The sequence below is a fragment of the Jaculus jaculus genome, chromosome 9, assembly GCF_020740685.1.
Source record: "Jaculus jaculus isolate mJacJac1 chromosome 9, mJacJac1.mat.Y.cur, whole genome shotgun sequence".
NCBI classification, from domain to species: domain Eukaryota; kingdom Metazoa; phylum Chordata; class Mammalia; order Rodentia; family Dipodidae; genus Jaculus; species Jaculus jaculus.
Window position 1 is genome coordinate 98,557,688 of NC_059110.1, and position 12,660 is coordinate 98,570,347.

Sequence of the window (12,660 nt, forward strand, 5' to 3'; positions counted from 1 at the left end):
AAATTCCAGATTTAAGTGCCACCATTTGGCATCTGGTTTATGTGGGTTCTGGGAAATCAAACCTGGGTCCTTAGGCTTTGCAGACAAGTACCTTAACCACTGAGCAATCTCTCCAGCCACACAAAATTATTTTTTAAATCCTGGCATTGTGGCACACATTTTTAGTCTCAGCATTTGGAGAAGGAAGGAAGAGAGTTAGTTCAAGAGCAGCCTGACTTAAACAGAAAGACTCACAGAACAAAATCAATTTTCAAGTTGTCCCATCAAATTATGAAATTTTGTATATTTGAAAATATATGCTGATAACTTCAAAACTCTTTTTTCTTCTTCTTCTTTTTGTTCTTTTGGCTGACCTGGAATTAACTATGTAGTCTCAGGGTGGCCTCAAACTCTTGGCAATCCTCCTACCTCTGCCTCCCAAGTGCTGAGATTAAAGGCGTGCGCCACCACACCCGGCAAAACTCTTTTAAGGTATAAAAACTATGGGTAACTGGGCATGGTGGTGCACGCCTTTAATCCCAGCACTTGGGAGGCTGAGGTAGGAGGATCCCCGTGAGTTCGAGGCCAGCCTGAAACTACATAGTGAATTCCATAGTCAGTGTATGGGCAAAAATTCAAGGTTAGATCAAGAGAGATAAATGAGGGAATGGAGAAATTGCTCAGTGATTAAAGGTACTTACTTGTAAAGCCTGATTGTCTGGATTTGATTCCCCAGTATAAAACCCAGATGCACAGAGTATCTCATGTGTCTGGAGTTCAACTGTAGCAGCAAGAGGCTCTGGAATATCCATACTCTCTCTCTCTCAAATAAATGAACAAAAATATTTTCAAAAAATATTGATATGCCAGGTTTGGTGGTGCACTCCTTTAACCCAGCACCCAGGAGGCAGAGGTAGGAGGATCGCCGTGAGTCCAAGTCTACCATGAGAATACAGAGTGAATTCCAAGTCAGCCTGAGCAATACACACACACACACACACACACACATATATATGTGGACACCTGGGTGTGGTGGCACACACCTTTAATCCCAGCACTTGGGAGGCAGAGGTAGGAGGATTGCCATGAGTTCGAGGCCACCCTGAGATTACACAGGTCAGCCTGGGCTAGAGTGAGACTGTACCTTAAAAAACAAAACAACAACAAAATATAGATAGATAGATAGATAGATAGATAGATAGATAGATAGATAGATAGATATAGATATAGATATATAGATATATAGATATATAGATATATAGATATATAGATATATAGATATATAGATATAGATATAGATGTTAATTTGGGGCTGGAGAGGTGGCTTAGTGGTTAAGACACTTGCCTATGAAGCCTAAGGACCCAGGTTTGATTCCCCAGTACCCATGTAAGACAGGTGCACAAGGTGGCACATGCATCTGAAGTTTGTTTGCAGTGGCTCTTAGAGGCCCTGGTGTACCCATTCCTTATCTCCCCCTTTCTCCCTCTCTCTCTAATAAATAATTAAAATAAAATAAATGTTTTAGAAAAGAAAAAAGAAAGCAGAGATAGGAGATCTCCATGAGTTCGAGGCCACCCTGAAACTACATGGTGAATTTCAGGTCAGCCTAAGCTAGAGTGAGATCCTACCTCAAAAAAACAAAAAAAGAAAAAGAAAGAAAAAAAGAGTAAAAAAATGAATGTCACTGGGAATAGAGATAAACAAGTTAAAAGACACTGAACAGGGCTGGAGGGATGGCTTAGCAGTTAAGGTGTTTGCCTGCAAAGCCAAAGGACCCAGGTTCAATTCCCCAGGACCCACGTTAGCCAGATACACAAGGGGATGCACACATCTGGAGTTTGTTTGCAGTGGCTGGAGGCCCTGGCATGACCACTCTCTCTCTCTTAAAAAAAAAACAAAACAGACACTGAACAGCAAGATATGAGTTTGGGTTTTTTGTTGTTTGTTTTTTGTTTTTCGAGGTAGTGTCTCACTGTAGCTCAGGCTGACATAAAATTCACTATGTAGTCTCAGGGTGGCTTCAAACTCAAGGCAATCCTCCTACCCGAGTACTGGGATTAAAGGCGTGTACCACCATGCCCAGCTGGCCTCAAACTCATAGCAATCCTCCTATCTCAGCCTCCTGGCACGGCTGGGATTTAAGGCATGAGCCATCACACCCCAGTTTTGATGTCTCTTTTCTTCATTTGTTTGTTTTTCGAGGTAGGGTCATGCTGTAGCTCAGGCTAATGTGGAATTCACTATGTCATCTCAAGGTGGCCTAGAACTCACTGCAATCCTCCTACCTCTCCCTCCCAAATCCCGGGATTAAAGGCGTGAGCCACCATACCCGGTTGATATCAATTTTTTTTTTTTTTTTTTACAAAATGTAAGAAATTCTAAGACCTTCAAAATACTGTGGTTAAGCCAGGTGTGGTGGTGCACACCTATAATCCCAGCAGCAGAGGTGCAAGGATTTCTGTGAGTTCAAGGCCAGCGTGGGAATATAGAGTGAATATTGGTCAGCCTGGGCTACAACCACCACCAAAAAAAGTACTGTTGTCAAAATATTTATATATATATATATACAGTTTGCAAGAATCTGAAAAAAGGGGCTGGAGAGATTTCTCAGTGGTTAAGGTATTTGCCTGCAAAATCTAAGGACTTGGATTTGATTCTCCAATACACACATAAAGCCAGATGCACAAAGTGGAACATGCATCTGAAGTTTGTTTGCAGCAGCTGAAGGCCCTGGAATGCTTATTCTATCTCTTGCCCCTCTCTGCCTCTCTCTCTCTCAAATAACTAAATAAATAAAAAAGGGGGCTGGAGAGATAGCTTAACGGTTAAGGTGTTTGCCTGCAAAGTCTAAGGACTTGGATTTGATTCCCCAGGACCCATCTAAGCCAGATGCACAAGGTGGTGCATGTGTCTGGAATTTGTTTGCAGAAGCTGAAGGCACTGGCATGCCTATTCCCTCTATCTATCTACCTATCTATCTATCTATCTATCTATCTATCTATCTATCTATCTATCTATCTATCTATCTATCTATCTGCCTACCTATGCATGCTTGCCTCTTGCTCTCTATCTCTCAAATAAATAAACAAATATATTTTTTAAATTTTTATTTATTTATTTGATAGTGACAGAGTGAGAAAGAGGCAGACAGGGAAAGAAGAGAGAGAATGGGCACGCCAGGGATTCCAGCCACTGCAAACGAACTCCAGACGCATGCTCCCCCTTGTGCATCTGGCTAACGTGGGTCCTGGAGAACTGAGCCTTGAACCAGGGTCCTTAGGCTTCATAGGCAAGTGCTTAACCGCTAAGCCATCTCTCCAGCCCGTCAAATAAATAAACTTTTTTTTTTGTTGTTGTTGTTTTTTCGAGGTAGGGTCTCACTCTGGCTCAGGCTGACCTGGAATTCACTATGTAGTCTTAGGGTGGCCTCGTACTCTCGGCGATCCTCCTACCTCTGCCTCCCGAGTGCTGGGATTAAAGGCGTGTGCCACCATGCCCGGCATAAACAATTATTTTTAAAGAGTGTGGTAGTGCATGCCTTTAATCCCAGCACTCGGGAGGCAGAGGTGGGAGGATTGCCATGAGTTCAAGGCCACCCTGAGACTACGTAGTGAATTCCAAGTCAGCCTGGACTGGAGTGAGACCCTACCTTGAAAAAACAAAAATGAATAAATAAAATAATAAAAGAGTGTGAAAAAAATAGCCACTCTTAAACATCACTGGTAGAAGTGTAAAGTGGTATTTTTTTCTTTCTTTCATTTTTGAGGTAGGGTTTCAGTCTAGCCCAGGCTGACCTGAAACTCATTATGTAGTCTCAGAGTGGTCTTGAACTCATAGTGAATTCCATGTCAGCCTGGGCTAGAGTGAGACCCTACCTCGAAAAAAAAATAAAAAAGGTATACTTTCTATCATTGGGCCAATCTTGTATGTAATGAATTATGTTTTTATCTTTGAGTCTTAATTCAGATGACTTCTTGATATATGTTCTTCTTACGTTGATGCTCAGCTTTTGCCTCTTGCAGTTTTTTTTTTTTTTTAAGTAGGTAGGACATAATTTCCTTGAGTTTTCTAGCCCTTCTGAGTTAGCCTAATTTTTATAACCTCATAAAATAAGCTACACATAAGTGTCACAATCAGAGTAATAGCATGCTTTAAAAACTTGCATCTTACTTAACCTAATGGGAGTCAAATGGATAGCTGAAATTTAAAACAACTAAAAAAGCATATGTCAATGGGGAACTGAAACAGGCCAAGGAATATATAGTGGTCAAAAATACATGAAATCTTGTCAACATATTTTATGCCAAAATCAGTTCTAAGGGAGCAAAATGTTCTGTAAATTTTAACAGTAACAGTAAATTTAGGCACTGATGTTAACTAAAAATACATATTATGAACAGTCAGCCACTCTTCTGCAACTCAACGTTTTTGTAAAAGAAATAGAGCATTTCAACTTTGTCTCAAGACCGAAGTTCAACATATTCAATAGTGACCCCAATATTGTTGAGTTTTGTTTGTTTTTATTTTCTTGCTATGTGGCTCAGGCTTATCTTGAACCAGCAGTATTCCTCCTGCCAAAGCCCCTGACCACTGAATTTACAGGAGTGCATTATCACACTTGGCTTTTTTTTTTTTTTTTTTTCCTGAGATAGGGTCTCACTCTACCTCAGGCTGACCTAGAATTCACTATGTAATTTCAGGGTGGCCCTTGAACTCCTGGCAATCCTCCTACCTCTGCCTCCCGAGTACTGGGATTAAAGGCGTACGCCACCATGCCCAGTACACCTGGATTTTCTTAACAGTAAAAATGTATGTCACTCTTCATTATCAGTCACCTCCTGTGAATGTTTAATAACGCTTCTAGAGCCAGGTTCAATTCCCTAGGGCCCACGTAAGCCAGATGCACAAGGTGGTGCATGTGTCTGGAGTTTGTTTGCAGCAGCTGAAAGCACTGGCATGCCTATTCTCTCTCTCTCTCTCCATATATATGTATGTATATATATGCCTCCTGCTCTCTATCTCATAAATAAATAAATAAATAAATGAATAAATAAATAAATTTTTTAAAAGAGTGTGAAAAAAATATCCACTCTTAAACATCACTGGTAGAACTTTAAAGTGGTATTTTCTTTCTTTCTTTTCTTTTTTTTTTTTTGAGATAGGGTTTCGCTCTAGTCCAAGCTGACCTGAAACTCACTATGTAGTCTCAGAGTAGCATTGAACTCATGATGATCATCCTTCCTCTGCCTTCCGAGTGCTGAGATTAAAGGTGTGCGCCACCATGACCGACAGTAAACTGGTATTCTTTGGAAGATAATATGGCAATGCCTGAGACTAAATAATGAATTCCAGGTCACCCTGGGATGGACAGAGACCCTACCTAGAAAAACCAAAACCAAACGAAACAAAAAACACTGAACTAGCTGGGTGTGGTGGCACACATCTTTGAACCCCAGAACTTGGGAGGTAGAGGTAAGAGGATTGCTGTAAATTTGGGGCCATCCTGAGACTACATAGTGAATCCCAGGTCAGCCTGGGCTAGACTGAGACCCTACCTTAAAAAACAGTGAAAATATTAAAAACACACTGAAATCAATACATAATATAACTGCATGAAAATGTCTTTATGAAGCTGGGTGTGGTAGCACATGTTTTTAGTTTCAGCACTCAGGTGGTTTAGGTAGGATTGCCATGAGTTCAGGGCCAGCCTGGGACTACAGGAGTGAGACCTTGCTTCAAAAAAAAGGGGGTGTGTGTGCATATCTTTAATCGCAGCACTTAGGACACCAAGGTAAAAAGGATTGCTGTGAGTTCAAGACCACCCTGAGACTACATAGTGAATTCTAGGTCAGCCTGGGCTACAGCAAAACCCTACCTCAAAAAAACCAAAGGGGCCGGGCGTGGTGGCGCACGCCTTTAATCCCAGCACTTGGGAGGCAGAGGTAGGAGGATCTCCGAGAGTTCGAGGCCACCCTGAGACTACATAGTGAATTCCAGGTCAGCCTGAGCCAGAGTGAGACCCTACCTCGAAAATAAAAAAAATAAAAAAAAAAAACCAAAGGGAGGAAAAAAAAAAAAAAAGAGCCATTTGTGGTGATGCATGCCTTTACTCCCAGGACTCAGGAGGCACAGGTAGGAGGATTGCTGTGAGTTCAAGGCCACCCTGAGACTACAGAGTGAATTTCCAGGTCAGCCTGAGCTAGAGTGAGACCCTACCTTGGGAAGAAAAAAGAAAGAAAGAAAGAAAGAAAGAAAGAAAGAAAGAAAGAAAGAAAGAAAGAAAGAAAGAAAGAAAGAAAAAAATGTCTTTGTGAAACTCACTAATAAGTATAGTAAATATAGGCCAATAAAAAGAATATTTTGTGTGTATCCAAGTATGTTTACTTTAGCTTTTCATCACTGTTAGAAATATCTGACATAATCCCCTTATAAAGCTAAAAGGTTTGTTTTGGCTCATAGTTTTCTGGTAGGGCATGATCAGATAAATTCATTACCTGTAGCCCTCTAGTGGGTTTGCCTGATGGTAATGGCAGAAGCACATATGACAGAACAAAACTGCTAGCCTCAGGATCAGGAAGTAAAAGAGAGAAAAAGGATACTAGAGTCTCACAATCCTATCTGAGGCACACCATCCCACATCTAAAGACCTTTCCCCAGCGCCCTCTTCTTAGTTTCCATCACCTCCCAACAATGCCTACCTGGAGAGAAAACTTTTACCCACATTGACCTTTGGGGGATATTAAGATTCAAACTACTTGGACTGCAAGGCCATTGAGAAATCCTGCTGGAACTGAGCTGATAACCTCCTCCATGTAGACCAGCTGACAGAAAGCTGAAGAAGCCATTCTACATGTAGTTCAATGGGAGAAAGAGATACCACCAGTGAAGATACTCAACAGTGGACACTGCAAACTTTATAATGGGCCAGCCAGCCCAAATGAGCCAATGGGTACAATAGTGGCACATCTGTCATGGTGGAAACCAACTGCCCTCCAATTGGACTGGAGGCCCATTCCATGGGGGGGAATACATCTCTGATACTGAAAACTTAAAACAGGGGTAGTCATGAGCCCTGGGGGTGTAACATATGCTGATGTCTGGAAAAATGTATATACTATGCTTATCAAACTGCCCAGTAAGCACTTCTCTTAATATTCATACCCTTATATTAACACTACTCTCACTTTGGGTAGAGAATCTTCTCTTTTCAAATGGCAGTGACCTTGGAATGACTCAGAAGGTATCATACTGCTGGAAAGAGGTGACTGGAGTACTGAGTAACATCTCGATCACAACTTCCAAGGCTCAGGGTCTAATGTGGAAGAGGTGGCAGAAAGAATGTAAGAGCCAAAGGAAGAGTAGGACTCCTTACAACATGCTCCTCCAGACACAAAATGGCCTGGATATTCATGACCTCATAGTGCCTGACACTACCTACACAAGACCATCATAAGAGGAGGAAAAGATCATGACATCAAAATAAAAGAGAGACTGATTGAGATGGGGCGGGGATATGATGGAGAATGGAATTTCAAAGGGAAAAGTGGGGGGGAGGGTATTACCATGGGATATTTTTTATAATCATGGAAAATGTTAATTAAAATTGAGAAAAAAAAGAAAGAAAGAAAAAAGAAAAAAAAAAAGATTCAAGCTATAGCAATACTCAAGTTTGTAAGTCAATCACCAGAAAGAGTAATTCTAGCTAATGGAACTGTTATGCCCAGTTCTCAGTGCCCCCAGTGACTACCAAGGAGAACCAAACACGCATGCAAAGGCAAAGAGCTTTATTTCGGGCTTAAGCTGGGACTCTTGACTTCACCAGCACAGTGGATCCATGCAAGAGCTCCGAGTCGGGGGAGGGCAGGGTTTTTACAGGGATTTGACCAAAGAAGTAGGGGGCGGTTACCTGATTGGTTGGTTTAAACAGTAACTGCACTTATCTTCTTTTGATTGGCTGGGGCAGAGAAGCAGAAGGGACAAGTCTTGGGCATGCCTGGACATATCTAGGGGCTGACTCAGGTCCTCTGTCTAAGCGGGAATTTGAAACCTAGGCCTAGCCAGGGCAGGCCTTACTGAAGCCTGTCATGGCACCAGTCTGGTTTCCAGGTCTTTCAGCACAAAATGGAGTAAGAGGAAAAAAACTGAAGGACTCAGGAATCAGATAGACACCATGACAGGCTTCAGAGTCTTCAGTAGACCTAAGTTTCTGTTTCCTGGCAAGGTCTAAGTTTTTATTTTCTGCTAAGGGTGGGTTTAACAGTTACTGGAAGCTGATTACACCATACATTCCTGTAGTCATAGATGAGTTCAATTCCCCTAGCCCCACCCGCCAACTTTGCCCACCAAAATCCTAAGCCAAACAGAAAAGTATAAGTGCAATTACTGTTTAAATCAACCAATCATGTACCCATCTCCTTTGTCTATGTTCAAATCCCTATAAAAACCCTACCCTCCCACTACTTGGGGCTCTTATAGGGATCCACTGAGTTGGTGAAGTCGAGACCAAGCTTAAGCCCAAAATAAAGCTCCTTGCCCTTGCATACGTGTTTGGTTCTCCTTGGTGGTCACTGGGAGTGCCAAGAACTGGGCATAACAAAAACCACATCTTAAAAAAAACCAAAAAACAAAAAACACATCTTTTGAATCTCCCACATTACCACCTAACTCCAAAATGAAACCTAGATACAATTTATGGTGGTTTGAATGTAAAATGTCCCCCATGGATGCATATATGGTGTGAAGGTTGTGGAACCTTTAAGGGGTGGCACCCTGCTGGAGGAAGTGTGTCACTAGGGGCGGGCCTTGAGATTTTACAGTCAGCCACTTGTATATTCTCAACTTCCTCCTTGTTTTGTGTGGTGGTGTGATGCCTGTCTATCTGTTTCTGCCATGCTGAAAACCACTCTTTACACTGTAAAATGAAATATACCCTTTCCTTCCATCAGCTGCTCCTCTGGCCAGGTACTTTGTTCCAGCAACAAGAAAGTAACTGATGCGGAAAAAATGGCACCAAGAGTGGAGTTGTTGCTGCAATAAACCTGACTGTGTAGTTCCTAGGCTTTTGGAACTTATGCACAGAAGGAATATGGAAGAATTTAGAACTTTGAACTACAGAAGCCCTTATAATGCTGTAAGTAAAGAGCCAGTCTGGTTTCTAAGCGGGAAAAGGACTTTATGGGGAACTGAGCTCCAGACAGTTCATGTGATATTCTCACACAGAATCTGGCTGCATTCTGCTTGTTTCCTAAGAATATGACAAAGTTAAATTTAAAGGTAAAGCTGGGCATGGTGGTGCATGCCTTTAATCCCAGCACCCGGGAGGCAGAGGTAGGAGGATCACCCTGAGTTCAAGGCCACCCTCAGACTACATAGTGACTTCCAGGTCAGCCTGAGATAGTAGCAACACACTACCTCGAAAAACCAAAAATAAAAATAAAAAAAATAAAGGTAATATAAGCCAGGCGTGGTGGCGCACACCTTTAATCACAGCGCTCAGGAGGCAGAGGTAGGAGGATCGCTGAGTTCGAGGTCACCCGGAGACTACATAGTGAATTCCAGATCAGCCTGGGCTACAGCAAGATCTTACCTCAAAAAAGCCAAAAACAAACAAAAAAAAACAAAAACCCAAAGCTTTAAAAAAAAAAAAGAAAATATGCCCTGAGAGTAAGACTCAATTTATTGAAGGCTCAAGATTGGAAGGGTAGATTCTTTTTTTTTTTTTTTTTAATTTTTATTAACATTTTCCATGATTACAAAATATATCCCATGGTAATTCCCTCCCTCCCCACCCCCACACTTTCCCATTTGAAATTCCATTCTCCATCATATTACCTCCCCATTACAATCATTGTAATTACATATATACAATATCAACCTATTAAGTATCCTCCTCCCTTCCTTTCTCTACCAGGAAGGGTAGATTCTTTTGAAATGAGAAGGCCTGAAGGAAGAATGCTAAAGGAAACACACAGAGGATTCTATAGCTGAAGTCCAGGGCATGGCTTCACCTGAGCTGATAGAACTTGACAGTATCATCCAGTGGTACTGCTTTTACAAGAATGAAAGATGCATGATGAAGCCAGGCATGGTGGTGCATGCCTTTAATTCCAGCACTTGGGAGGCAGAGGTAGGAGGATCACCATTACTTAGTTCAAGGCCACCCTGAGACTACATAGTGAATTCCAGGTCAGCCTGAGCTAGAGCAAAACTCTATCTCAAAAAAAAAAAAAAAAAGAACAAAAAAACCACTGTAAGTTGAAATAAACCCTTTCATTCCATAAGCTCCTTCTGGTATTTTGTCCCAGCAACAAGAAAGTAACTGACACATAATCACTGGTCTACCAAAAACTTCTTTCATTTGTTGTTATTTATTTGGGGGTGGGGGAACAGAGTGAGACAGAGAGAATGGGTGCACCACTGCAAATGACCTCCAGATACATGTGCATCTGGCCTACAAGGGTTCTGGGGAATAAAACCTGGATCCTTAGGCTTTGCAGGCAAGTACCTTAACTGCTAACCCATCTCTCCAGTCCTCATTTGTTTTTGAGATAGTGTCTCATGTAGCCCAAACTGGCCTGTTACTCATTATGTAGCAGAGGACTGCCTTAAATTCCTGAGCCTTCTGCCTCTACCACCCAAATGCTAGTGCTACCAGAGTTAGGGTCACATCCCTGGTACCCTAGTAGCCCTACCATACCAGGCTTGGCCACCCATCCTCAGCAAGCCAATTAAAAGAGGCAAATTAACTGGTGGTGGCAAACACCTTTAATCCCAGCACTCAGGAGGCAGACATGGAAGGATGGCCCTGAGTTCAAGGCTGCCCTGAGAGCACATAGTGAATTCCAGGTTAGCCTGGGAGTGAAACCCTACCTTGAAAAACAAACAAAACAACAAAAAAGAACCAAATTAATAGTGAAAGGCAGAAAAAAGAAAAAAAAAAAACATTTATTCAGTGTGGTCACATTGGGGAGACAAATCCACTGACCTATCTCCTCCTTCCAACCCCACAACCGATCCATCTTCAGGGTCCTGGCATCAGGTTTGGGTTTAAATTGAGGGATGGAGGTATGCATAGCCAAGCAGTAGCAGTCCAGGTCAAGGTGTGGTTCTGCCACCAAGTGGGCCAGTCTCTTCTGTAAGATGGTTTTAAAAGTTGGCCAGCACTGCATGAAATCCCTGAGTGGAATAGACATTTCCTTTCTATTGGCACCAAGCTTTGAGACTCCTAGGAAAATTTCCTGGGGATCATGATTTTAGTAGTCTGATAGTCAAAGAAAATGGCATAGGTATATTTTTAGAATATCATCCTTTTAGTCACGCCCATTACACTGGAATAACAGGAGTACACCTGATTTATGTGATGCTGGTGATTGACCCCAGCGCTTCATGCATGCTAGGCAAGCACTCTGCCAATTTAGTTGCACCTCCATTTCCTAGGTCCTTTTACTCTTACATGTCATGCTGAATTACCCAGCCAGGCCTCAAATTTATAATCTATTTGCCTCAGTCTCTACAACAGCTAGGATTATAAGCATATGCCAAATGCCTAATTCAAGGTATACTTTCAAGTTTTTTTTTTTTTTCTTGTTTTGTTTTTTGAGGTAGGGTCTTGCTGTAGCCTGGAGTTGACCTGGATTTCACTATGTAGTGTCAGGGTGGCCTATAACTCATGGCGATCCTCCTACCTCTGCCTCCTGAGTGCTGGGATTAAAGGCGTGCGCCACCACGCCTGGCTCAAGTTTTCTATTATGCTGTGAACTGAAAAGCCTCAACATTCATGTTAATCAGGTGCCCCATCACTCAGCTATGTACCACTAGACCTCGAGGTTCCTATGTTAAAGCCATAACCCAAGTCTGATTTATTTGGATATAGGAATGTTAGGAGCTAATTAATGATAGCCAGGTCACAAGAGCTAGACCCTAATCTGATCAAATTGGTAATTTCTATGGACATTTACTGAGGGAAAAAGGTAGCCATCTGGTTAGCCAGGAAAAGTTCTCACCAGAACTCAACTATATTGGCAACTTGCTGTCAGGTTTCTAGCTTCTAGAACTCTAAGAGAAAAAAATATATATAATATTTTATTTAAAACAAATTTTTTTATTTATTGACTTGAGAGTAGAGAGTGAAAAAAAGAAAGAGAAAAAGACAAAGTGAGTATATGCATGCCAGGATCCCTGCCACTGCAAGCAAACTTCAGACACATGTGTCACTTTGTGCATCTGGCTTTATGTAGGCATCAAACTTGGGTTGTCATGCTTTACAAGCAAGTGCCTTTAGTGGCTGAGCCATCTCCCCAGCCCCCATGTCAATCCAGTTGTATACTTCGAGACTGGTTTTCAAGTGATTGTTCATCCTCTGGTTCTCGTGACCGTTTCCGGGCATTCAATGGACCTTCTGCTTGGACTGAAGAAGCAGTGGCGACAGCATCTCTAAATCCCTGAGGCTGCAAGTTGAACACAAATGTTTTAAGGACACTTAATTTAATTTAATCTTTTTGTTTTGTTTTTTGAGATAGGGTCTTGCTCTAGCCCAGGCTGACCTGGAATTCACTATATAGTCTCATGCTGGCCTTGAACTCATGGCAATCCTCCTAGGCGTCTTCTGAGCGCTGGAATGAAAGGCATGAGCCACCACACCAGGCTTGAACATTTAAAATAACAGTGAGCATTATAAATAG

At 42.0% G+C, this 12,660-nt stretch overlaps 1 protein-coding gene across 2 annotated transcripts in view; it reads right to left on the reverse strand.

Moving 5' to 3' along the window:
* Nucleotides 1–10,906: 10,906 nt before the first annotated feature.
* Rad51c (RAD51 paralog C) overlaps nucleotides 10,907–12,660 on the reverse strand; it is a 48,922-nt gene continuing 47,168 nt past the window's right edge. For both annotated transcript variants that reach the window (XM_045158619.1, XM_045158618.1), the window contains exon 9: nucleotides 10,907–12,426. In XM_045158619.1, coding sequence (XP_045014554.1) covers nucleotides 12,289–12,426 — 138 coding nt within the window. In that variant the 3' untranslated portion in view covers nucleotides 10,907–12,288. The remainder of the gene's footprint in view (nucleotides 12,427–12,660) is intronic.